The sequence below is a fragment of the Esox lucius genome, chromosome 17 (assembly GCF_011004845.1).
Source record: "Esox lucius isolate fEsoLuc1 chromosome 17, fEsoLuc1.pri, whole genome shotgun sequence".
Classification (NCBI taxonomy): Eukaryota; Metazoa; Chordata; class Actinopteri; order Esociformes; family Esocidae; genus Esox; species Esox lucius.
Window position 1 is genome coordinate 27781429 of NC_047585.1, and position 26914 is coordinate 27808342.

The 26914-nt window shown below is 40.0% G+C and overlaps 2 protein-coding genes across 2 annotated transcripts in view; both read left to right on the forward strand.

The window, feature by feature from the left end:
- Positions 1–9097, forward strand: part of LOC105017227 (receptor tyrosine-protein kinase erbB-3) — a 29955-nt gene extending 20858 nt beyond the window's left edge. Inside the window, exons 16-29 of the mRNA XM_029114074.2 lie at positions 73–227; positions 507–557; positions 724–865; positions 953–1072; positions 1228–1326; positions 1448–1633; positions 1758–1913; positions 3262–3337; positions 3472–3618; positions 4770–4870; positions 5293–5478; positions 6019–6078; positions 6224–6500; positions 6691–9097. Of these exons, the coding sequence (XP_028969907.2) occupies positions 73–227; positions 507–557; positions 724–865; positions 953–1072; positions 1228–1326; positions 1448–1633; positions 1758–1913; positions 3262–3337; positions 3472–3618; positions 4770–4870; positions 5293–5478; positions 6019–6078; positions 6224–6500; positions 6691–7547 (2613 nt within the window). The 3' untranslated portion in view covers positions 7548–9097. The remainder of the gene's footprint in view (positions 1–72; positions 228–506; positions 558–723; positions 866–952; positions 1073–1227; positions 1327–1447; positions 1634–1757; positions 1914–3261; positions 3338–3471; positions 3619–4769; positions 4871–5292; positions 5479–6018; positions 6079–6223; positions 6501–6690) is intronic.
- Positions 9098–10121: 1024 nt separating this feature from the next.
- Positions 10122–26401, forward strand: pa2g4a (proliferation-associated 2G4, a). Its single transcript, XM_010881614.3, has 12 exons — positions 10122–10373; positions 11106–11234; positions 22169–22274; positions 23024–23093; positions 23182–23338; positions 23490–23568; positions 24019–24097; positions 24253–24386; positions 24670–24764; positions 24864–24991; positions 25197–25250; positions 25335–26401. The coding sequence occupies exons 1-12, from the start codon at positions 10289–10291 to the stop codon at positions 25398–25400; spliced, it is 1182 nt and encodes a 393-aa protein (XP_010879916.2). The 5' UTR covers positions 10122–10288; the 3' UTR covers positions 25401–26401.
- Positions 26402–26914: the final 513 nt, after the last annotated feature.

Below are 26914 nucleotides of genomic sequence, written 5' to 3' on the forward strand. Positions count from 1 at the left end.
CTCTCTTCCTCCTTATCATTCTCTCTCAATCTCTCTCTCTCTCTCTCTCTCTCTCTCTCTGTCTGTCTGCAGGGAGCTGATGAGTGTGTGGTGTGTGCCAGTCTGAAGGACGGTCCTCACTGTGTGTCCTCTTGCCCTGAGGGAGTGATGGGGGAGAAGGGCCTAATCTTTAAATACCACAACCAGCAGAGAAGTTGTGAGCCATGTCACCTGAACTGTACCCAGGGGTGAGAGATGAGTCAGAGAACAGGGGAGTGGGCCGTGTGTGTGTTCATTTGCTTGCTCTCTGATAGGGTGGTCCGGTGGGCTGGGCCACTACTTCCAGTGCACATGTACTCCTGTTCTGTGGGTTAGAACCTCTCTTCTCTGTCCTTCACCATTGTCACTAACCAATTCCAAACATAACTTTAAACTTTTCTATTTTATTTGATCACTTTCATACTAAAGCATAACATGTCTCCCAATTTCTTTTTTTGTTTAAACATATGTCTGCTCTGTTTTTTCAGGTGCTCAGGTCCAGGCATTGGGGACTGTTTGGACCAGAGATCCGCAACAAGGTAAATATGGCCTCTTTGTTTTCTCGACCTGTGCCTGTGATTTCACAACACTGTAAGGACAAGTGTCTGCTGTGTTCTTGAGTGTGGAACATAACATTCGTCATAGTTGTGTATCAGGTAAACCTAGAGCTTATTGGCCGATACCTCTTGTTTTGTCTTTCTCCAGTCAATCCACCACAGCCATTGTTCTGGGAATTTTGGCAGCAGTGATAGTGGGCTTCTCCATATTTGTGATGAGTGTCCTGTATCGCAGAGGTCTTGCTATTCGGCGCAAGAGAGCAATGAGGAGATACCTGGAGAGCGGAGAGGTGAGGAAGGATGGTGGTTTTGGGAGATAACATATATTCGGTAATGTCCTGATAATGTGCGTCCTGATATTTGATGTATGTCTGTAGAGTTTTGAGCCTTTGGACCCTGGTGAGAAGGGGGTCAAAGTTCATGCAAGGATCCTGAAGGTCAAGGAGCTTCGTAAGATCAAGCTGCTGGGCAATGGAGTGTTTGGCTCTGTCCACAAGGTGCTTACACTGACAAACATCCACTTAAAGATCCGAATAATATAATCACCTTGCACTTCTCTGATGTTCCCAGCATTCACCATGGGCCTTGTGTGTATTGTGCTACTTGCCTGTTTCATTGTGAAGTAAGCCCTCTCCTATTCCCTCTTCCTCAGGGCATTTGGATTCCGGAGGGAGACACGGTGAAGATTCCGGTGGCCATAAAAACGATTAATGATCGAACAGGGCGGAAGACCTTCCATGAGATCACAGATGTATGATCGTTATCACACATTCATTCTGATCAGCAGCTGCCCCTACCAAATGTACCGACCTAAAATCCACTCATCACGATCCGTGTCATAATGCTTTTCTATTGTCGTTCTGCCCCTGCAGCACATGTTGGCGATGGGTAGTTTGGACCACCAGTACATTGTCAGGCTCTTAGGTATCTGTCCAGGTCCCAGTCTCCAGTTAGTCACTCAGATCAGCGCTCAGGGGTCTTTATTGGAACATATCAGGCACCACAGGGACAGTCTGGACCCGCAACGGCTACTGAACTGGTGTGTGCAGATTGCCAAGGTGAGTGTGTCAGTGGTTGTTTTTGAGCGACTATGTGACCGATGTGATGAAGACGCGTGTGTTATTGTGGATGTGCCGGTGTGTATGTGATAAAATGTGATCACATTGTGTTGTTCCCCGTTAGGGTATGTACTATCTGGAGGAACACAAGATGGTCCACAGAAACCTAGCAGCCCGTAACGTGCTCCTGAAGAGTGACTACATAGTCCAGATCTCTGACTACGGCATCACAGACCTACTCTACCCTGACGATAGGAAGTACTTCTACAATGAGCACAAGGTCTGTCGCCTTCCTGGTTAGATCACATGGTCTGGTAAACCTAGCGAAGGACAATCAACCGTATTGGATGGATAGGCCAGAAGACGGTCTCACACTGTTATTAATCTTCTGCTCAAAATTCTGTGTCGTTTTTCATGAAGCTAGAATCCTTAAAAGGTACAACAAAAAAGCAGTTACCCCACTTCTATTTTGGTAAAATGCGGAGGGTTGGGCAAGGATAACTGTAAACAGTCACATTCAGGTAGATATGGATGCAAGAATTGACTTCCCCTGGTATCAATATAATCGTTTTAATCACAATTTGACATTATACAATGTTAGTTCAATTTTTTTTATACAAATACTGGAGTAAAACGAGGACATAGTGATGTTACTTTGGTGAACATTTCAGTTACTCTACAACCAACTGTATATTTCTCTGCTCTACAGTAACATGTACCCTATCATGTGCTCCAGATCTAACTGTGACTGCTGCTAGCTCCATTTACCCTGAATGAAATCATCTAACTACATTTAAGGGCCAAAAATATCAACCCACCCCTTGGGATGCTTACTTTAAAGACCTAGGACCCAGACAAATAACTAAAGTTCTGAATCAAGATTAAAATTCAGTTGAAAGAATACATTTCTAAATTGAATGAGAAAGGTTAGACTAACAGAATTCGAGAACTTTTTGATTGGAAGGGTGTGCAGGCTAACAGACTGAACAGCAGAGCAGCATAGGCAGTCAGCCTTTTAAAGACCCGTTATTATACTATACTATGGATATAGAGAGAAAGAGTTGGCTTCACAACAATATAACCATGTACTAAATCAAGAGGTTGCCAAGGCCTGGAATGGATATAAGGAGACATTGTTTTTTAACTTCGGACACAATTACACTTTCATGGAGATACTGCAGATAAAACATTGTAATTACTTGTTTGTTGTTTAGAGGCATTAACTGACCACACACTATTCCTATCCTGGCTGAAACTAACTAATGCTGACTAGCTTAATAAAAGTCAGAGTAAAATTAACTTGCTTCATAGTATACCCTACTGACAATTGAATTAAGCTGCAAGTCCCATGCATCATAAAATATAAGTGAATTTAGTGAGCACAATCCATTTTCAATACTTGCAGATGCTTCTGACCAGATACACGAAAACATTGTTTCCATGGCTTGAATGTGATGTGCCACAAATGCTTGAACAGGGATGTTCAAAGCCTTGAAGCTTGTTCATATTGTGTCCTAATTTGTTCATAGACTGGAAACCAATATCTAACTTAATTGTGAATTAAAGTGATATGTTGACCTGATACATGACCTGTCTAACCCTTCCATGACTTGTGTCTCTCATTACAGACACCCATCAAATGGATGGCTCTGGAAAGCATCTTGTTCCGCAGATACACACATCAAAGCGATGTCTGGAGCTATGGTGGGTCAGTGTGATGGTCTGAGTTTTGTCTGCTTTGGTTGATTTTTATATTAATAGTAAATTGCAAGTACATGTGCGAAGGCCTGCATGTTTACAGTATATCTATTATATCTCTCTCTATATCTCTCTTGCAGGGGTGACAGTGTGGGAAATTATGTCATATGGGGTGGAGCCCTACACAGCAATGCGTCCACAGGAAGTGCCAGACCTGCTGGAGAAGGGCGAGCGTCTCTCCCAACCTCACATCTGCACCATAGATGTCTACATGGTCATGGTCAAGTGTGAGTGCCCATCCTCTCTCCCCCTTCAACATAACTTACAGCATCTATCAGACATACCTAGCACATCTTCTCAACACCACTATACTTACCTAACACATCTTCTCAACACCACTATACTTACCTAACACATCTTCTCAACACCACTATACTTACCTAACACATCTTCTCAACACCACTATACTTATCTAACACATCTTCTCAACACCACTATACTTACCTAACACATCTTCTCAACACCACTATACTTACCTAACACATCTTCTCAACACCACTATACTTATCTAACACATTTTCTCAACACCACTATACTTACCTAACACATCTTCTCAACACCACTATACTTACCTAACACATCTTCTCAACACCACTATACTTACCTAACACATCTTCTCAACACCACTATACTTACCTAACACATCTTCTCAACACCACTATACTTACCTAACACATATGTTTTCCCCCTCTAAACTGCTATATTTACCTATCAAACCCCCTGTTCTTGCACCTCAACCACCACAAATGTCCTCTGTTTAAGCCTACCTATGCTCACCTGCACTGTTTTGACTCTGTCTGCCTGAATTATTCATTAGAGTTAGTGTCAAATTCTCTTGCAAATTTCAACAAATGTGTCAAGAGAAGGATATTGAAATGTTAACTAAACAAAAAAATGCTAAACTCCAAATTATAAATATAGATATATGCTAGTGACATCAACATAATGTCACTATTACCTGAGTGGTGATTTTTTTGAAAGTTGCTTTTATTTCAGGGTATCTAATTTGTAAACATGTAAATGTAGGAAATTATTACATTTTACATTCATACAAGAATTCGACAACCATTTAAATAAATATGTATTTGTTCACTTTTTGTGTCAAGATGGTGTGAGAAATCCCTGACAAAGTGGACTTCTTAGATTAATGCAAAGCCTGTGTTCAAATGTACACAAACATACAACAAATGTTTCCATGATTGTTAAGTTAAAAACAAGTTGGACAGGAGAGGGAACATTGCCAGAGTAAACTGAAAGCTCTCCATCCACTGAGATCTAAGTGGCCAATGGATTTTGAATCCCCAGAAAATCCAGTGGTTATAACAGATTTATACAAAACTCATAATTAGAAAGGGAACTCACTTTTTATCATTTACAGGTTGGATGATTGACGAAAATGTCCGTCCCACCTTCAAGGAACTGGCCAATGAGTTTACCAGAATGGCCAGAGACCCGCCTCGTTACCTTGTGATGATTAAGGTATGAAAGAAAATATCACCATTAGAAGAAACCAGTTATCAGTAGCAGTACAAATAAATGTTTGCTTAGCATGTGTTCCCTTTTGGTAGAGGACTTCAGTGCCACTCATGGGGAAAGTGCATAACAGTGATAACAAACACAATCACGCCTGATTAGGCCCAGCTGGGATTAATCACTGTTACACAAGCACAGTGTGTCTTTCCTCGTGAGTGGCACCTCCTTCCCTCATTATTTTCATATCCAAAGATTTTTGGAGCTCAATCCCAAACACAAGTAATTTCAGTCTTAAGATTCTGCCAGTTGCTTGACAGTTACTCTTGCTCATCCAAATATCAGTTTATTACAAGGACGCTGTGGTTAGTGATAATGATGCCTGATGATGATGACTGAAGTCAATGTTTTCTTCTTCCTCTATCCACCAGGGAAACCCCAGCCTGGTGGACTCCCCCTCAGATGAGTCTTCCCGTCGGGGCACTGAGCTGGGGGACATAGACATGGGATTAGGGTTCCAGGATGAGGAGGGGCTAAGAGACGACATGGACACACCCCCTCTCAACCTGTCTCAGGCCAGAAGTTTCTCACGACTTTCACGAATGGACAGCCACAGGGTGAGGACTCCTCTGAGGAACACACTATATCACTTGATTTACATCCCACTTCAATGCATTCTTACATTTTGTACCTATGATAAAATAAAAGTGTTGCAGAAGGGCAGGAGATGAGACAGTTGGATCTGCCAGACCTGACATTTCTCTGTAAACTAACTCAAAGATAACTAACTCAAAGTATTTTTGGACACTACAGATCTGGAAGCTTCTGTGCATGTGTACATCATGTTCTGCACATGTTTATTCTCTATTGTGTTTACGTGGCTTGGTGCTACTGGCACTCACTCACTACATATCTCACCCCTTCAGGGTTCTTCCACAATTTCATCAAGATGATGCAGCCAGTGTCTCTGCCTCATATTTCTGAACTGCAATGATGTGTACAGACAATAAACACATGCAGAGCTTGAGCTACAGACGTATCTGGACCTATAGCTTCCAGAGATACTTTTAAAAGGAAAGGGGTCAGAGAAAAGCCAGACCTTCAGCCACAGCCTTTTTTCTAACCACTGTCCTGTACTTTTTTGTTATTACCCTCAGGGTGTTCACAGCAGTCAAGCTGGATACCTTCCAATGACCCCAGGACTGGATAACCCTCCGGTCAGTCTATGGATATGTAGCATGGTTAAAAAAAAAATACATGTAAATGTGCTAATGCTAACACATTATTTAATGTCTTCTGGCCTATATCCATCCTATGGGGTTGACCACTCTTGTTTTATCCCCCCCCCGTTCCTCTGTATAGATGGTGTGGCCGTCAGTGTCCCGCTCTCGCCTCAACTCTGCCCGCACCGTGTCTGAGAGCTCAGAGGGGCATGGCACATTGGTAGAGCTGGAAATGAGTGAAGACTTCTCCTTGGGGGGTAGCCTGCGGAAGAAGCGGCATCGGGAGGATAGTGCCTACATGTCCCAGAGAGACAGCATGTCAGGGGGGGCATCTGAGACCCCGTCCCCAGACACAGAGGGGGAGGAGGACCAAAATGGATATGTGCTCCCTGGACTAGGTGACAGCCCAGAGAGAGGTAATTTACAATAGATGCAAGCGAACATACCAACCAAATATGCAGAGAAAATCTGTTTCAGCAGTTGCAAAAGTTCACAAAGCTACGAAAGTATAATCTATTCTTGTATGATGTGTTCATGGATGTGTGTGTATGGCCCTTGTTAAAACTCTGAACATCTACTTAGTTTGTTCAAAATGTGTCTCCACAGAGACACACCTCTCTACCTCCAGAGTCAACCTGCCTTATGGGAGGATGTGCCACTTCCCCTCAAACCCAGTTGGACACTCAGAGGACCACAGCAGTGCCTGTGAGGAATATGAGTATATGAACAAGCAGGCGTGCATGAGGTCTCTCTCCCCCAGACCACAGCTTGGGCACACCAAAGATGGTTCTCAGTGGCTGAAGATGGACAAGAGGCAACGCAGCTCTCTGCCATCTCCAGACACTGAGTACACAGAGTGCACAGGGCTCAGGCCTTCAGCTGAGGCGAACAGGGAAGGAAAAACCAAGAATGAAGAACAACAGGACTATGAATTTCCCGAATCGTGTGAGGAGGAACGTGGCTCTAATGATGTTGAGTATGAATACATGGACATTCGAAATGTAAGGCCAGATGATCCCCCAGCACAAGATGTCCCTCTTCCTGGAGCTATACCCAAACGGCCGATGGGAGGTGACATGGAGGAAAAGATGGAGGAAGGTGAATACATTGAAGAATACGTTGATGACGATGACTATCAGTACACTAACAGGCAGCCCAAGCTACGAAAGGCTCTGCAAGGCCAGGAGGGTCTGAGGATGCTGGGAAGAAGGGGGCAGGAGGCGGACGAGTACGAGGACATGGATTCCCTGGCTGCCCCTGGGGCTGGGGACCCAGTGGAGTATGAGAATTTGCAGGGAGGTGACGAGGGTGCAGTGGGGGTACAGCACTCAGGGATGAGAACATTTGTGAAGGTGCGTGCAGTGGTCGAGGTGGGGGAGCCCGGCAGTGGAGATCGCTCATTTGACAATCCAGACTACTGGCAGAGCAGATTATTCCTGAAGCCTACCACTGTGACCACGTAGAGGAGTGGACCTCACTCATGACCACTAAAGAAGATAGCAGCCTATGAAAAAATAAGTACACTCCCTGGAAAGTGTTTTTTTCCCCACAAAATTGGTAATCTTCATTTCAAAACTATAGACAGCTAAAGGTCACCTAAATTACACTGAAAGATTATATGTTTACATGTATTTACTCATCCAAAATCTACATTAATGCAATTTTATACTTCAGGAAAAATAAGTACACTGCTAGCATTAATAGCTGGTGTTTCACTTCATGTACCTGTTTCTTGTAACTGTCAGTCTCAAACATTGCTGAAAGGATTTTTTTGACCAGTGTTTTTTACATTATTGCTTAATCATATTTCTTGCTTGCAAAACCTGCCTCAAGTTCCCCAAAGCATTTATAACCCTCAATTTCATATTTTTGAGCCATTCTGTTGAAGCTGTGCTTGTATGTTTTGGATAATTTTTGCGTTGCAAGATCCATGCTCGGTTCAGCTTCAGCTTTTTGACAGATGGCCCCACATTGTCCTCAATAATTCTCTGATACAATTTAGAACTAATGGGGGATGCAATGATGGCAAGTAAGCCCGGCCCGACACAGCAAAGCAGTCCCAAACCATAATGCCACCACCTCCATGCCTTACAGTTGGTATGATGTTCTTCTATTCAAATGCAGTGTTTTGTTTGTGCCAGGCATGATGTTTTGCATTGCAGCCAAACAACTCCACCTTTAACGCATCTCTACAGAAAACACTATTCCTTAGATTTTTTCCATTTCCAAATGATCTGTCGGGCAGTGGAATTAATTGCTTTGAAACCACTCCCAGACTCATGGGCATTAATAATGTTTCTTCTTGGTGTGATGTGTGTAATTTTATCAATGAATGTGGTTGGTCTTCAGCTCACCTATCCAAGTCCAAATATGTACAAAAAAAGTAAAGCTTTGTGGGGGGTGTACTTAGTTTTTCACATGACTGTAGCTGTTCCATCTGCATTTAAATCTATGAAGGACCCGGGAAGGGGAGGAAACTATCCAAAAATCAAAAACATTGAAGACTTGTTATATTTCTTTGTGTGCCAGTTTGTTATCTTAATGTGTCAGTTACATTGATAATTTCTACATTGATAATGTTTCCGCCATAATAACAAATAAGCTTTGGGATGTTCATTTCTGTACACTGTGAGTATCAGAGACACTAGTAGAAATAGCCTGATCACAAGCTTTGTATGTGTTTACTTATAAGAACTAAAGGTGCATTTGTATATTGTATTTTTCTATGATATTTTCTTGTTGAAAAAAATGTGTGTAACCTTTTTGTGACCTATTTTATAAATACATTTGTTTTGCATAATGTTTGAGATTCTTTGAAATGATCAGCTAATTGTTGATATTGAGGGCTTCCACCATTTTAAAGGAAATTAACTGGGTGGGGATTTTTTTGTGTTGGCAGCAGTCAACATAGCTACAATTGCTCATGCCTCTCTTTTCATTATTACGCTTACAGAACTAACATTACCTTCATTTTTTAACATACAGTGTATATTTCAACAGTATGCTCAAGCAGGATTCTAGCACTGAAGCCTACACAAAACTGAATTAAAGAGAATATTCAATTCATGCTGTAATATAATTTTTAGATAGATTAAATGTACAAGTACTGTGTACATACCAAAAAATGCTTGGCAAAAAACCCCTGCTCATCCCATTCAGTGGTTAAAAAAAAAATCTCAACACAGGGGTCGATGCATTCATAACTGATACGCACTACATCAACCAATTGCTACAGCTGCCTTGCAGTGCATAATCTGTGTATGTGGTGAAAGCTTCTGTTGTACCTCATTCCTTCCTTCAGGGAAATGAGGGTTTATACATTGCCTAAAGATCAACTTGTTTATTTTATGAAGATATACACTGTATATTTTTGGAACATTCACTATTGACTGTATAGTTCAATTGGTAGTGTATGACACTTGCAAAGCCAAAGAATGTATGTTTAATTATTAAGAGGGACAATTTTTGAATTACCAGGGGTCACAGATTTTGCTGGTGGCACATAAAGTGAAACATTTCAAGCCTTTTTTGTTTCAATCTAGATGATTATGCTTACAGCTCAATCAAAAATCCAGTATCGCAAAATATTCGAATAAAAAAGTTATAATACAGAAAGGTCGATCTGAGAAGAGCTCTAATAAGCTAAAAGCCAGACATGAGATCTGCCAAACAGAGAGGTACGCAAGCGCGTTCCCGTTGTGACACTGACCAACTAAAAGAGAACAACTGTTTTCTGCCCTCAAGTGTTCCCTTTTGAGTGGCGGAGGCGTTTGGTGTCATTTTGAGACTTGTAGATGAATAATAGGCTTTTAAGAGGTTGAATTATATAGGATAGCAAGGAAGTTACAAAACCCTCATAATTCCATACAAAAGCATCTGAATGTGAAAGTCAACTTGAAAAACCCTAAAGTTAAAGGACCCTTAATTCCAACAAATTTGTTAAGTCGATTTAACCAGTATGTATCTTTTGTTTAGTTTTTGTATAATTCGCGTAATATTCAGCATCAGTGTTTGCATCAGTTTGCGTAATATTTAATCTAGGTCTTTTATTTTGAAGACCAACTCAATTCCACTGTTGTGAGAGAGAAGCTTGCTTCACAATTCGGTCTAGCGCGCAGAGAAGGACAAAAAGCTTCGAAGTGTATCTGGCGGTTTTGGTACTCGATACATCGTCAAGAGGGTTGTATAGCGAGTCGCTGTCAAGATGTCTGACAACGAAGAACAAGAGCAGACCATAGCTGAGGACTTGGTTGTCACCAAGTACAAAATGGGGGGTGACATCGCCAACCGTAAGTGTCCGATCTGTGTGTTGAAATGAGGGTCCTGCTCTTTCGAGACATTACCAGCCTAACAGTTACTCGTTTCTACTGTCGGTAGCGCACATACTAACAGCCATGTGCTTCTTTGAAATGCTAGCTACAGTAGTAGTCATGTTTGAAACGAGTGGGCGGTGGAATTGAAATGGGCCCTGGCCTAACCTTACTGTACTGTAGTTTTCTGTCTCTGACGTTACAGTCTAGCAAGCATAATTGGTCACAGAACAGTATTTGTCAGGTTACGCCAAGACATTAGCTTATTAGGGTAGCCGATATGGGTTAGTTAACAATTGTATCCGCTGGTGTTGTTAAACGGAACGTTAGTTAGCTAGGTAGGTAGTTATAACTGTACTCTAGCTAACAGGCGTGTACATATGCACTAACCACCAAAATGATTTACAGTGACCGCCTACTTAGTTGACCAAGGTAATAGTTTACTGTTTTGGGGATATAGCAAACCAAGTTAGCCAATGTCATTAGATGCATTTTTTGTTTTCATATCAGCCAAACATTGTAGGTTACTGTCTGTAGTTCCCTGAATAGCAGTGTAACTAATTGACCGGGGTATAGCAGAATTTCTAGGTACTAGCTAGTATGATGAAGAATGCATGTTGTGATTCAATGTTTATATGGTCTTGAACATTTTAAGCTAATATCTGTCTCACACTTTTCCACTATTCCACTGCCCTTTCTCCTTTTATCCAGAGGCACTGTGCGTGGTCATTGAAGCAGCCAAATCAGGGGTGTCTGTACTCAGCCTCTGTGAGAAGGGAGATGCCTACATAATGGCAGAAACTGGCAAGGTCTTCAGAAAGGAAAAAGAATTGAAAAAAGGTAAAGGACTGGGGTGGAGGAAAGGCTGGCTTCCAAAATATTAAAAACCATAAATAATCAAATTGTATCTAGAGTTTTACCAAAGTTTGTCAATAGAAAATGCCCGTTTTGCTTCAAATTGTATGACAATCTTTCATAATGCAAACATCTTAATAATGACCAACTTATTATATTGGCTTATTGAAAAATAACAGTTCTCATAAGCAATCTCTTAAGCACATACACTTGTGCTATTGAGTAGCCAACTCTCAAATAAAATGTCCTTGCTAACATGGTAGAACAGTTAAATTGTTATTTTATGCACCCTTTTGTACGGTTTCAGAATACACAAAGAAGATTAGAATGCCAGCATAATAATTGCTAAAATGCTTTACATGCTAGGCTGCTGCAATTAAATGTGCAAAAGTAACGTAATTTAAAAATGTAAGTTGATTCTGGCAATATTTTTCAGACAAGAATTTGAATTTAAAAATAAAAGAACCACCCCAAAAATGTTCTGTCCCTCCTGTGTACTGCTGGCATAAAGGTCACACCACACTTAATTCAAAAAGTTGAGGTACAGTGTAGAATGTGACATGTTGAATGTTCTAAATAAGGGGTGTTGTTGACAGATTTTTCCCTTTCTCTGAATCTAGGGTTTGCTAGTTCATTTAGCCATTGTTTAGTTAATGAAACAACTTTCTTAAAAACATTTTTTATTCAAGAGTCCATTTCTTTGTTGACAATTTATTTGACTTCTCAAAACTTTTGAAAATGTAGCTTCTCCCTATGGCTGTGTTGTTTTGCTCATGCAGTGTCCTACACTAATATTGGCAATCTTGGTAAATCTGAACAAAACAGTCTGGGGAATAAAATCTGTATTGTTTATCCTCTTGATCTTTCATTCAAAATATTAACAGATAATAATCTTTAATTAAAGTAAAACAATTTAAAGTTAAATTAATACTATAAAACAAATATTTTTCTCAAATGCATGTGTGCCACAATTATTGGCACCTTTCATTTAAAACTTTGTGTAACCTCCCTTAGCCAAAATAATAGCTATGAATCTGGACCTATAAATGTGTAATAAGGTTGGAGAACACATGGCAAGGGATCTGAGACCATTACCCCATACAGAATCTCTCCAGATCCTTCAGAGTCTGAGGTCCATGCTTAAGGACTCTCCTCTTCAGCTCATCCCACATGTTTTCTATGGGGTTTAGGTCAGGGGACTGGAATGGCCATGGCCAAACCTTGATTCTGTGGTCAGTGAACCATTTTTGTGTTGATTTTGAGGTGTGCTTTGGATCATTGTCCTGCTGGAAGATCCAACCACAGCCCTGTTTTAGTTTCCTGGCAGAGGCAGTGAGGTTTTGATTTAATATCTGCTGTACTTGATGGAATCCATGGCACTATGTATTGTAACAAGTTGTCCAGGGCAGTTGGAAGAAAAACGGCTTCACAATTTCAAAGATCCACCACCATACTTCACAGTGGGGATGATTAACTTTTTTGCATGGCTATCTTTATGTCTACAACAAACATACCTCTGTTTGTTTCCAAAAACCTATATTTTGGTCACATCTGACCATGGAGCCCAGTCCCATTGAATGTTCCGGTAACATTAGGCTAACTGTCTGCGCTTGAGTTTGTTGGTTGATGACAGAAAAGCCTTTTTTATTTTTACAAAGACCCTCCCAAACAATATGTGGTATGTGAGTGTCATCTGATCGTACTTGTAGAGACTTTCTGACGCCAAGCCCCAACTAACATCTGCAATTCTCCAGCTGTGATCCTTGGAGATTATTTGGCCCCACGCGAACCATCCGCCTTACTGTGTGTTGGGTCAATATAGACATGTCCTCTTGCAGGACGATTGGTAACATCTCCAGTTGCTCTAACACTAGAACCGCCAGGCCTGTCAGACCCCCAGTATGCGCCTGGGCCGAACGCCATTTGACGTCTTTAGCATACGAATCGTCCCAATTAGCATACACAGTTTCCTCCTCCGCAGCATCACCATCCAGCCAGAGCATCAGTTCATCTACTGGGCCGTCATCAAACTATATAGAATAGTGTAAAAAAAAAAAGAAATAATGAATTGCAGATTTTTTTTTTATATTTAATGAATTTGAAGAATACAGGAATGTGTTTGTATGGAAGGTCTTATCATACGAAAACAAACTATTGAGAATACGAAGAACGATTATTTCTAAGAACACAGGCTATAGTATCTTTAGTTTATTTGGCCCTACAAATGTACAACATAAAAACTACACAACACTTAAATTATTAAAAGATAAATCAATTAGAATTTAGCTCAATCATTTGGATCTCATTTTGATAAAGTATAAGAAATATTATTGACCAGTTAGGAATAATCAGAGGATATATGCATGAATAGCGGTACATTACACTGTTAGCCACCACCGTCGATTCCTCCGACTGCTAGCACTGCATTCACGGAACACCCCAGACTTCCCATCATTACGCACACCTGTTCCTTATCACATCACCCCGGACTTCCCACCATTACAAATACCGGAGCCTCACTACTACAGCCTATAACTGCCCTTGTAGAGTATTGTCAGCTAGTTGTCCGTGTGTGTTCATTGTTTTTCTCGCCTAGTGCGCTTGTTCCTTTGTCTCAGTTCTAGCCGTTTCAGCCTTCATTGTTTGTATTAGGCATTACGCTTTTTGGCTTAGTGAACCCTTGTTTCACCGTTCATCCTGCACCTGGTCTCCTTTCCTACCACACTGTGACATACATGAATAACAAATTTGACTGTTCGATAAAATATTGAACAGTAATTTTGTGAATAATGATGATTTACCCTAATTCATTTGTAGAATGTGAATCTTCAGTAAAATAAGCAGAGGAAGTTCAAAGAGAGATCTTAGGAAGTGTGATATTTTGTTTCTCTTTCTACTAATAAAAACAGTAACTAGTAGCCTAGTATGTTTGTTGAATTGGTATGTGGTGATGTAGTATGGGGGATAAAGGTAAACCCCTTAGAATGCTACCGAGTGGACAGGTAGGAAAATGTATGAAAATGAGAATCTATGACCTATGTGATAATTTAATATCCAATAATCTGACTCCATATTGTTTGTAAACATACGCAATCATAAATGACCATGATATGCTAGAAGTTCTTAGAAAAGGTAGCTAATCTTTCATCACAAGCCAAGCATTTTAAAGATCATGTGTTTCACAGCCTATGCTATCCTCACTGCTCCTCATCAGTCAAATACAGAAAACAAGGGATCGCGTAGCAACCCGGAACTCAGTCTGGGATGATCAGTCTGGTCACTTTGATTTATATATGGGTGTGTGCCTATATCAGTTATCATAAGCGCCCATAAGGTGTAGGTCATTTAACAAGAACCATACAGTAAAATGGCATGTGGGGCTAACAGAAGGTTAATATGCCCACGACTCAGGGATGACTAGACAATATCGTGTGTACCTTGACCTAACTAGACTGCTTTGGAAATCCAGGAATACCAAGTCTGGTCACTTAGACTTACTTATGTGTATGTAATTACCAGTAGCCCTACGAACTTGTGTATAAAGACGAACGAGGAATGCCATAGTAATCTATATTCCAAAGTAATACAATATATTCCAATCGAGTAATAAAGTTACAATACAAAACATAGTTACATACCAAAATGATTCAACGTCCTCCCAACTTGTCTACTAAGTGTACCATAAGTATTTAAGACAGTATAGCACAAAGCTGTACTAGGAGCTGCTGTTAAAGATGGACTCCAAGAACCAAGTCAAGCTTCCCTGTTCATCCCACCAAGAAAGACCGATTCCAAACTCCCCCATTGCATCTATAAAAGGATTACCTTATCTTGGCTAAAACAAAGAAACCGGCATTCACACATTTACATATATTCAATTAGCACCATCCAAAACTAGACAGATAAACATTTACCTGTAAAAAACGATACATAACATGTACAGCATGTACAGTTTTTCCCTTTTTGAGACACATTAAAAGACCAAACATCAGTGCAGTTAGTCCAAATAAAGTCTTAATTCTACTTTGTTGATTTGTCCATCCTCACACCTGGTACATCTGAGCGGATAGGGTACTTTGTCCCCGACCATCTATGTCCGTTCCTGTCAGGAAACAAATCGGCCCATTGGTATGAGATTAGGATGTCCCACTGAGTTGAGACACCAGACAACACCGGCACCTTCACAAACCTTCCAAAACACATCTTTCATTACACTACAGTGATTGGTAAAGATTATCGTTGGTATATCGTTTACTGAATAATTATTTAGCGTAATACGTTTGTAAAATAAGCAGGAGAGAATTCAGAGATGATAGGAAGTGTTATATTGTGTTTCTCTTTCTCTCCTAATAAAACCAGTAACGTGTAATACGTTTGTTGGTGATTGGTAAAGAATATTGTTGGTATTTCGTTTTGTGAATATTTCGATTTAAATTTTCGATTTACATTTGATGAATTAGCTTACACAACAAGCTGAATCTCTTATTGAAAAATGCTAACGTGATACATACAGTTGTGCTCATAAGTTTGCATACCCTGGCAGAAATTGTGAAATTCTGGCATTGATTTAGAAAATATGACTGATCATGCAAAACCATGTGTGATCATAGGAAGCCATTTATTATCACGTTGTTTGAGAGAACCCAATGGAGACAGAGAGCCAGATCAGAATAAAAAAACAACACAGACTTTCATCGATCTGTGACTATGCTAATTTAGAGAATGCATTTGAAAATATGACTGATCATGCAAAAAAAACTATTTTATTTAAGGATAGTGATCATAGGAAGCCATTTATTATCACGTTGTTTGAGAGAACCCAATGGAGACAGAGAGCCAGATCAGAATAAAAAAACAACACAGACTTTCATCGATCTGTGACTATGCTAATTTAGAGAATGCATTTGAAAATATGACTGATCATGCAAAAAAAAACTATTTTATTTAAGGATAGTGATCATAGGAAGCCATTTATTATCACGTTGTTTGAGAGAACCCAATGGAGACAGAGAGCCAGATCAGAATAAAAAAAACAACACAGACTTTCATCGATCTGTGACTATGCTAATTTAGAGAATGCATTTGAAAATATGACTGATCATGCAAAAAAAACTATTTTATTTAAGGATAGTGATCATAGGAAGCCATTTATTATCACGTTGTTTGAGAGAACCCAATGGAGACAGAGAGCCAGATCAGAATAAAAAAAACAACACAGACTTTCATCGATCTGTGACTATGCTAATTTAGAGAATGCATTTGAAAATATGACTGATCATGCAAAAAAACTTTTATTTAAGGATAGTGATCATATGAAGCCATTTATTATTACATAGTTGTATGGCTCCTTTTTAAATCATAATGATAACAGAAATCGCCCAAATGGCCCAGATCAATAGGTTACACACCCTTGAATGCTTGGCCTTGTTACAGACACAAAAGGTGAGACACAGGTGAAAATGGCAATTGAAGGTGAATTTCCCACACCTGTGGCTTTTTAAATTGCAATTTGTGTCTGTGTATAAGTAGTCAATGAGTTTGTTAGTTCTAACGTGGATGCACTGAGCAGGCTAGATACTGAGCCTTTGGGTGCAGAAAATAACTGTCAAAAGACCTGCATAACAAGGTAATGGAACTTTATTCAGATGGAAAAGGATATAAAAAGATATCCAAAGCCTTGCAAATGCCAGTCAGTAGTGTTCAATTACTTATTACGAAGTGGAACATTCAGGGATCTCTTGTTACCAAGCCAAGGTCAGGTAGACCAAGAAAGATTTCAGCCAAAACTGCCAGAAGAATTGTTTGGGATACAAAGAAATAGCCACAGGTAACCTCAGGAGAAATACAGGTTGCTCTGGAAAAAGACTGTGTGGTTGTTTCAAGGAGCACAATACGACGATACTTGAACAAAAATGAGCTGCATGGTCGAGTTGCCAGAAAGCCTTCACTGTGCATATGCCACAAAAAAGCCTGGTTACATTATGCCCAATAACACCTTGACACGCTTCACAGCTTCTGGCACACCCATTAGGAGTGATAAGATCAAAATGGAGCTTTATGGTCACAACCAAAAGCGCTATGTTTGCAGAGGGGTCAACAAGGCCTATAGTGAAAAGAATACCATCCCCACTGTGAAGCATGGTGTTGGCTCACTGATGTTTTGGGGTTGTGTGAGCTCTAAAGGCACAGGGAATCATGTGAAAATGTATGGCAAGATAAATGCAGCTTGTTATCAGAAAATACTGACAGACAGTTTGCCTTCTTCTGCACGAAAGCTGTGCGTGGGACGCTCTTGGACTTTCCAGCACGACAATGACCCTAAGCACAAGGCCAAGTTGACCCTCCAGTGGTTACAGCAGAAAAAATTGAAGGATCTTGAGTGGCCATCAGTCTCCTGACCTTAATATCATCGAGCCACTCTGGGGAGATCTCAAATGTGCGGTACATGCAAGACGACCAAAGACTTTGTGTGATCTGGAGGCAACTAAGACGAATGGGCAGCTATACCACCTGCAAAAATTTGGGCCCTCATGTACAACTATTACAAAAGACTGCACGATGTTATTGATGCTAAAGGGGGCAATACACAGTATTAAGAACGAGGGGTATGCAGACTTTAGAACAGGGGTCAGTTAATTTTGTTTTCTTTGTTGCCATGTTTTGTTTTATGATTGTACCGTTCTGTTATGAACTACAGTTGAATGTGAATCCCATAAGAAATAAAACATATTTTGCCAGCTCACACGTTTCCTTTACAAATGGTACATACATTACCAATTCTCCAAGGGTATGCAAACTTGAGCACGACTGTATGTTGAATTGTCAAGTAACCTATATCGTTTGTATTATGTTTCAGTAATAGCCTAATTGAACAGTTGAATGGTCATGGAAATCCTGTATTTCATTTTTGAGTTAATTCAAATTCAACCAAGGCTCTGATCATTCATCTGGGAGTATTGCACATTCATCCATAGACATATTTCATTCAGTAATGGGTGATTAGTGCCTGGGTTCCATTAGCAGCTGCCTGTGTACCAATGTTAAGTGACGAGTGCTTTTGGCGGATTATGTCAGAAAATGGTAGAAAAGAAACAGGTAAAGTCTCTAAATAGTTTTCTGTTTGTGAATTTTGAATTTGGACAACGGCACAACATTATATACAACTATTTAGGAAAAGTCATGGAAGGAGGAAGGTGTAGCTATCAAAATGTCAGTTTTATTTTAATTACATACTCAAACACCAATTGGCATGGCCATTTGCCAGTTTTGTGTGGCTAAACAACCTTTTGTAGCACATCATTACTGTATTCTCTGGTCTTTTCCATAGTTATGGATTACCATGTAAATTATACCCCAGTGAAACAGGAAGTCATGGCTTTCCACAAAAATTTTCCTAATCACTCAGGTGAACTTTAACATGCAGAATATGAATGGGAATATGTACAGTCAGATTTTACTCAAAAACATTTCTGGGGGTGCCAATAATTGTGGCACTCATGTTTGAGAAAAACCTTAATTTCATTTTTTTTCCCCCAATAATTTTACTTGAATTAAAGATTCAGTTTTTGTGAACATTTTGATTGAAAGAGGATGAACGGCAAATAATTCTTTTTTCACAGCCTGTTTTACTCATTTGTCAGAATTCAATCTCACAGTTTACATTTACCTTACTGTTGGTCTTCACCTGTGGAATAATGAAATAATGTAATTTTTTGTATATAAATATACTGTATATAAATATTATATTCTGTTAAAACATCATTGGTTAGGCTGTGAATGTTAAAAAAAAAATTTAAACCGAATAGCATTCTACAGAAGTTAGAAATTAAGATAATACAAATGTATACATTTGGAAAATGGTTCAAAATAATATCACGTCTATACTGGTTATTAAGTGTTTAGATATCCCAGTGAGCACTGTTGGGATAATTGGGAGGTAGAAGCTGCATTACAGCACACAGACACTACCAAGAATGTCTGTCCTTCAAAATTAAGAGAGAGAAGCTACATTCGCTCACAATCACTTTGAAGGCGCCCCAAAGTTCAGTGGCTCCAAGTGGAGTCATGGTGCACGGGTCAAGAGCTCTGCATAAACCTGAAGGGTGGAAAGAAAGAAGCTGTTTCTCAAAAAGACTAACAGCAAGACATACGCACATCCCCTAGCAGCATCATGCTGTGGGGATGCTTCTCATCAGCAACAACTGGGCATCATTCATAAAATGTAAGGCATTATAATTGTTCCATTTGAATGCTCACTTTTATATATATATATGGTCACTTAAATGCTCGCTTGTGCAAAATGAACAGCAACAAGGTTTTTTCTCTCACCTGTACTTATGTTGCTTCAGTGCTCACTGACCGAGGTCTTGGGACATCTGCAGGTTTTAATTATGTAAGTCATATCCCAGGGGCATGTTATTGGGCACTATGTCTTTAATCTCTGTCCTGTATGGGAGTGCGAGTCACATTTGTATATGGGACTGTTTTACGCTCCCAACCTCCCCGATGGTAACATATAGCTCGTGGGCGGGCGCAACAGCTCGTGTCAAGGCGCACACGAGTAGCGTGCTGTATAGTGCATGTGCAGCAACGTGAATAAACAGGGCGGACACCAAGAGAATGGTTGCCCCATGGAGATTGTTTTGAAATTATCATTGTACATGTATACATAAAACACAGTAACACTCAATGGGGGTAGAGGAGAAGGGCCTAACCAGCAGGGTCAAATCAAAGAAAGGTGATCTATCCTGCCCCTTACCTGCCTGTCACTCTCTAAGCTTTCGCACCTACTACCTACTTGCTACATAAAACCAAGGGTGACACCCGCTAGTATCTAACCTAATGTATATAACAGTGGTTATTTACAGGCATATGTAAACCCCAGAGTATCTTATCTGACACTTCTGTTGGGTTACACATAAACATGTAGCAGACAGGAGATAAACAAGTAGCACAAGAACACAATTTGACAGCAGAAAACAAACAATCTTAAGTGGTGTATAAGTTAAAGCACAAACAAATAACATGAGCTGGAGTGGCCTAGCGCTAGTCGTCCCCCCCTGCTTTGGATGTCTGGTAGCCACGGCCATCTCGTCACTGCAACTGCCGGCACCTGTTAACAAACAGCCACTCACCACACGAACAGCCACTCACCACCACACGAACAGCCACTCACCACCACACGAACAGCCAGTCACCACCACACGAACAGCCACTCACCACCACATGAACAGCCACTCACCACACGAACAGCCACTCACCACCACACGAACAGCCACTCACCCACAGCACAAAACAACGTGGAACGTAGCAAACCGCATTGAACCCATTGTCCACTTTTTTTAATTTATATTTCCTTCTAGAATCTTGTTCTATTTTTGAAGGAAACCTAGGGGTCAACTTTGGCTGTGTTTCAAAATGCGTAGTTGCGTTCCCTCATTCTTATATGTGCTGTTCTGAGAACTTCCAGAGGAGCATACTGTCTAGTATTTGAGAATACAGAGCGCTTACAGACCATTACATTTGAAACATACTTTTGTTGCTGTAATTTCCACATCACCGTGCAGCATTTCTCTTCCCTGTAAAGAGCTTCTTGGTTTTCCCTTGCTAGCAAATTAAGCTTTTTAAAATAACAATCACATTACACAAGATTAGCCAATTGTAAGCTAACTTTAACAACCGTATATAAGTTGGATAATATCATCAGTCATTAGTGTGTGTACAAAAATGTATAGTATACTTTACATATACTATGTATAGTATATAAATTATATACATATAAACAGTGCTACAACTGACATTCACATTACCAACATGAATGTCAGTTGATAATGTGAATGTTAACTGACATTCACATTGATAATGAGAATGTCAGTTGACAAGTGAGCAAATGATAATAATTGACAATTGAGCAAAAGATGAAGTTATTCCTCGGTTATAGTTGTTTGTGAATACTTGGAACAAAGTACCTAAAAACATATGTGCCGATGGATGCTTTGTTTTCCAGAAACCCCACTACTTCCTGTAAGCTTAGTAGCCTACATACTTTCCATTTTGCATTCTTTCTGGTTTGGAATTGCACTTGGAAAATTATAGTTTAATTCTGTACTTACTAAACACTTTGGAAAGAACACAAATACACATTTTGAAACAGATTCTCTAATAAAATAATTTAGCATAATAAACAATGCATTTAATGCATTATTTTTATTTTGTTCCTGATTCTATTTGAACACTGCCCATGCTTCCACTAACCATCAGTATGTTGAAGTAGTGGTGGCAACATCATGCTGTCGGGATGCTGTTCATCAGCAGGGACTTGGAATTTAAGAACACATTGAGCAAAATACAGGGAAATACTGCAAGAGAACCTCCTTCTGTCTGCAAAAAACCACTGAATCTGGGGAGGAAATTCATCAGGACAGTGATCCTAAGCACAAGGCCAAAGCAACCTTAAGCAAATGTGCCAATAAAAACGGGACACAATTGTGCTTACGCTGTGTAAAGCTTACATTTCAATGGAAGTTGTCTGTACCAAATATCAATGTGCTGAAATTGAATATGTATGTAACACTTATTGCACTTCTTTTCTTACAAATATAAAACCACATTTTCAAATGTAACATTTGTAGTTCAGTGAAAGAAGACAATTGGTGAAGTGTTTGAAAACTTTGGCCAGGCTCTGTATTTGCTGGTAGCCCTAATGAACTGTTTATATTGTGTAGGTAGTCTGCTGTGTCTGTCCCAAAAGTTCACAATAGGCCTGACTGTGGGATGAGTAGCTGAAATGTGCCAGTGAGAGGGCAGAACTATGAAGAGCAATATGGGTCCAAAAGAGGACATTAATTGACATCAGTCAGATCTCTCAAACTACAGATTATTCAATTGAAGATTTGGTGGTTCTCTCTTCCTTTTTCCAGGCATTGCCTTCCCCACCAGCGTCTCAGTCAATAACTGTGTTTGCCACTTCTCTCCCCTGAAGAGTGACCCCGACTACATACTTAAAGATGGGGACCTGGTCAAAATGTAGGAACCTCCGACTACAGTAACGTTACACCCACCCCCCTTCCGCTCACTTTGTCTCTGGTCTCCCGAGTGTGTCGTCTTACACCCTCTTGTCTGTTGCCTCGTGTGCTGTAGTCCACTCAACATCTTTGTTTCTGTGTGTCTGTGTGTGCGCCTGTATGTCTGTCTGTCATGTGGCAAACTAGAAATCAGGATTAGATTACAACTCTAGTTCCTCTGTCATTGGTGTTGCATATTCACTGTGGTTTTTGCCAAGTTGAACAAGCCTCTTAATCGTAGTTGTCGGATTTCTGCTTTTGTTGTCATCTATATGTTGACTCTCCCTTTCCTTTTTTTCCCCCATGAATATACTCACTATTTGGAATATTATGAATGTTTTATATTAAGGAGCCAGCTAGATGGTTAAATGATGCTCTCTGAATCTGTTGGAAAGTAATCAAGTTCACTACTATAATAAAAACCTGTGTCTGTTCCTCCCTATGGCAATTAAGTTGTTAATGCTGTCTTTGGAATACATTAAACCTCTGTAGCGTCGTTGTAAGTGATCATGGTCAAAGTAATAACCAAACTTAGTCTTGGAGCGTGTCCTGTTTATCTTTGGAAGCACAACATGACTGACATTTTGTCCTTTTTAAATGTAGTTAAAGATGTCATCTACCTCCTTTTGAACAACAGTGTCTATGCAATTTTCCTTATGGCTTATCGCATTTCTCCTTTCCTTTTCATCTCTGTCCACTTCATATTTGCAGTGATCTTGGCGTGCATGTTGATGGCTTCATCTCGAATGTGGCTCACAGCTTTATTGTGGGAGCTACCAAGGTATGTATTCATGATGACCTTGTGTGACCATACAACTAGAAATGATTGCAACAGTCTTCAAACTTTGACCTTTCCCCTGTACCTGAAGGAGGCTCCAGTGACCGGGAGGAAAGCTGACGTGATCATGGCAGCTCACTTGTGTGCGGAGGCAGCGTTGCGTCTGGTGAAGCCTGGCAACCAGAACTCACAGGTGACAGAGGCTTGGAACAACATCGCTAAGTCATTTAAGTGCACAGCCATCGAGGGTGAGTGACAGACAGTCAGAGTTGCCCTGAAAGTTGACTTTGATTCAAGGGTCTGAGAGTTCATCCACAGTTTTATGAAGTTTACCTGTTCTGTGACTCAAATCAAATGTGTGAGTGAACTGTTATAATGGTTTGTATCTTTTTGTTTAAGGTATGTTATCTCATCAGCTGAAGCAACACATTATCGATGGAGAGAAAACAATCATTCAGAATCCCACTGACCAGCAAAGGTACATTTAGTGTCCAATCCCTTGTGTAAGGAATAGTGCTTAAATGCAGAACACATTGCAAGAATGGTTTCTTAGCTTTAGCATGTTATACAAGGTCCATGTTAGTAAGACTTACTCTCAAAGCATCTACTTTGGTGCAAGATGCTAAGTGAACACTACTGGATTTTCTGTCTTTAGCCTTCTCAGTTAATTTCTTTATGACAGTTCTACTAGCTATCACACAAGATAGTTTTACCTTTTGGGCAATACAAGAAATTCTTGTTTTATTTATTGTATTAATGTTTGTTTATTCATTCTACTGTCAAGCAAAGAAAGCACTGGCTTGGTTTCTAACAGAAATGTGTTCAATACTTGAAGCCAGCAGAAAATAGAGTCCCTGGAATGATAATTGATAAGGGGTTTTTGGCGAGCTGCTCTGATTAGATATTCTTGATGCCTTTCTTGGCACAGAAAAGACCACGAGAAAGCGGAGTTTGAGGTGCACGAGGTCTATGCTGTTGATGTTCTGATCAGCACCGGAGAGGGGAAGGTGAGTTTTGTCCTGCTGGCCCAATGCAATAACATGGATGGAAAAGGGCAGTATTACCCTGATTCTAAACTCTCTTGAGAAGACCCGTAGAAGTCTTATTCATTTCTTCTATGGAAAAATGTCATGGTCCAATGCTGATGTTTTCATGCCCTTAGGCCAGGGATGGAGGCCAGAGGACCACCATTTACAAGAGGGACCCCAGTAAGCAGTATGGGCTGAAGATGAAGACCTCTCGCATGTTCTTCAGCGAGGTGGAGCGACGCTTCGACGCTATGCCCTTCAATCTCCGGTAGGACGTTTAACAAATGGAAGGTGTTTAGCAAGTGTCAGAGAGACTGTCAAGCCATGGGTGATACAAATTGGCCATAATTGCCCATAGAGCTTTTTAGGTTTTTGTTAAATAATGAATGTCATCGGCATGTTATAACCAAGCCCTTATGAAGACTATACTCCTACCATAACAGGTAGTACTATTCTCCATCAACAATCTCTCTGATACTGAGTGTCAGGTGCTTAGAATTCCAGTGGAGATGTCAACTAACAGGTGTGGACTTTCCCTGTCCTGTTTTCAGGGCATTTGAGGATGAAGCCAAAGCACGCCTGGGAGTGGTAGAATGTGCCAAGCACGAGCTGCTGCAGCCTTTCAGCGTACTCAACGAGAAGGAAGGTCAGTCTCTATATGTGTCTTTTGCTGTTCCTTGTGTTTCTGTCTCTAAAAACATGTCATTTTGTCTCTGTCTCTAAAACATTTCATTGTGTCCCTCAGGAGAGTTTGTGGCCCAGTTTAAGTTCACAGTGTTGCTGATGGCTAACGGTCCCCATAGAATCACCTGTGGACCGTTTGAGCCAGAGCTGTACAGGTCAGAGCATGAGGTGCAGGATGCAGAGCTGAGGGTAAGCAAGGCTACAGCCCCCGGCCACATGAAAGGCTCTTCGTATTACACTTAGAATTACTTTAATTACCAGGTGCTTGCACTTTAAATAAGTAATAGCGAGACAGCATCTTGTGATTTTGATATGTTTTTTACCACCTCTGCCAGCTCTGTTTCAAAGAAGACATTTCTTGATTGATCGCAAACTATTTATTTATTTCCTCCAGACTCTACTACAGAGCTCGGCCAGTCGCAAGACACAAAAGAAGAAGAAAAAGAAGGTATTTGACATGACAGTGTTGAAACGATATTAAGTAGATATTTTTTCTGTTTTCAATGAATCCCTCTTTTATCCTCTGTCCCAGGCCTCTAAAAATGTGGAAACCGCTACTGGACAGCCAACCGAGCAGAGCAAGGAAGCAGCAGAGTAGTTGGCTACCTGTTTTCAGACATACTGACACATGTACACACGCACCCTAAAGAACTGAAAGTAAATCTTGCCCCTCTGTTAGTTGTTTTTTACCCTCATGCCCTTTTCTAGCATATGCCCCATTGATTCAATCTGATTTGGAGTTGAGCCTGCTGAAAGGCCCTCATCTGTTCATTTTTTTATGTTCCCATTCGGTTGATTCTGGACTCTGAATAAGCATCAGACCCTTGTAACACATCGGTGCAAACAACATTATATGGAGGTTATCTGCCATTGGTGGCATATGAGATTGTGGAAACAAATAGTTTTTACCCCACATCTTTAGAGATGCCAGGATTCTGAGAAGTTGTGATGTAGTTGAAGTCTTATAAATGTTGTAAAAAAATGCTTTGTTTTTAATTAATTTCATGATAACCCCAAAACATTTCTTGTGAAACAATTAAGTGGTGCCAGTCACACTAAGAATTTAAACCCGGAAGCAGTATTTCCAGGAAACTAAGTTAGCAACTGATCTTTTGGCCTTGAATCTTATTTGGTGAAACGTTACGATTACGTAAACGTGACAATTTGAAGGTTGGAGCACAGCATTCAGAAGACAATTCTTACATCAATACTTGAAGAGTTCCTGTAGTGGGAACACAAACACTGCTACACTTACTGCCACCCCCTCTTTACTGATAGGGGATTGTTTTATTGAATGGGGTCGGGATGTTTTCTGCCAAATTGTTTTTAAATTCTATTTATTTTTAAATGACAATACCTCATTAATGTGGTATTGTATCAATGAGGTATCTACTAATACCATTAAAGTGGAACTTCTAAAAAAAAAAATATTCACAACTGCTTCAAATCTTGTTTATGCAAACCCATTTTGCGAGTGAGAAAATCTTGTCATATTGCAAAATACTAAGTTGACGATAGTAGTACATTTTCATTTTTATGGCATAACCAGTGTCGAATACTTATTTGTACCTAATGAAATAAAATTACCTTTTAATATGCCTAATTTGTTGATCTTTGTCGGAAGGTTCCAAGAAGCCCATATAGTCATTGATATGATCAGCACTGGTATTTGATCCTTTTGCCTGGACTGTTCTGTATTACAGTAAACACAGCATATTGGTTTTCCCCGTTCACATGTCTGACTGAAAGCATTTAATAGTAAAAATAGGATGTTATTTGTGGCTGCAGATACGTTGGCCTGCTACTTGCCACCTTGTAAGGTTTTGGTAGAGACTGCAATGGTTATGATTGTGAGGGGTTATAGTTGAAAAGTAGAACGATTTTGGTTTTAATAGGGTATCCTAAACACGTTTGATGTTTAGCTGAAATGTTAAAGGAGTTATTGTTTGTATTTTTTGCAAATGTATACATTTATAGTTGATAACTGTAAAGATGTTATAATTGGGATAGCCTGGACATGTGAAAGAAAGCTGTTTTTGTATCTCTTGCCTAAAAGAGTTTCTGTTATTGGGGTTGTTTATTAAAAAAAACTATTACAAATATTTTTTTACA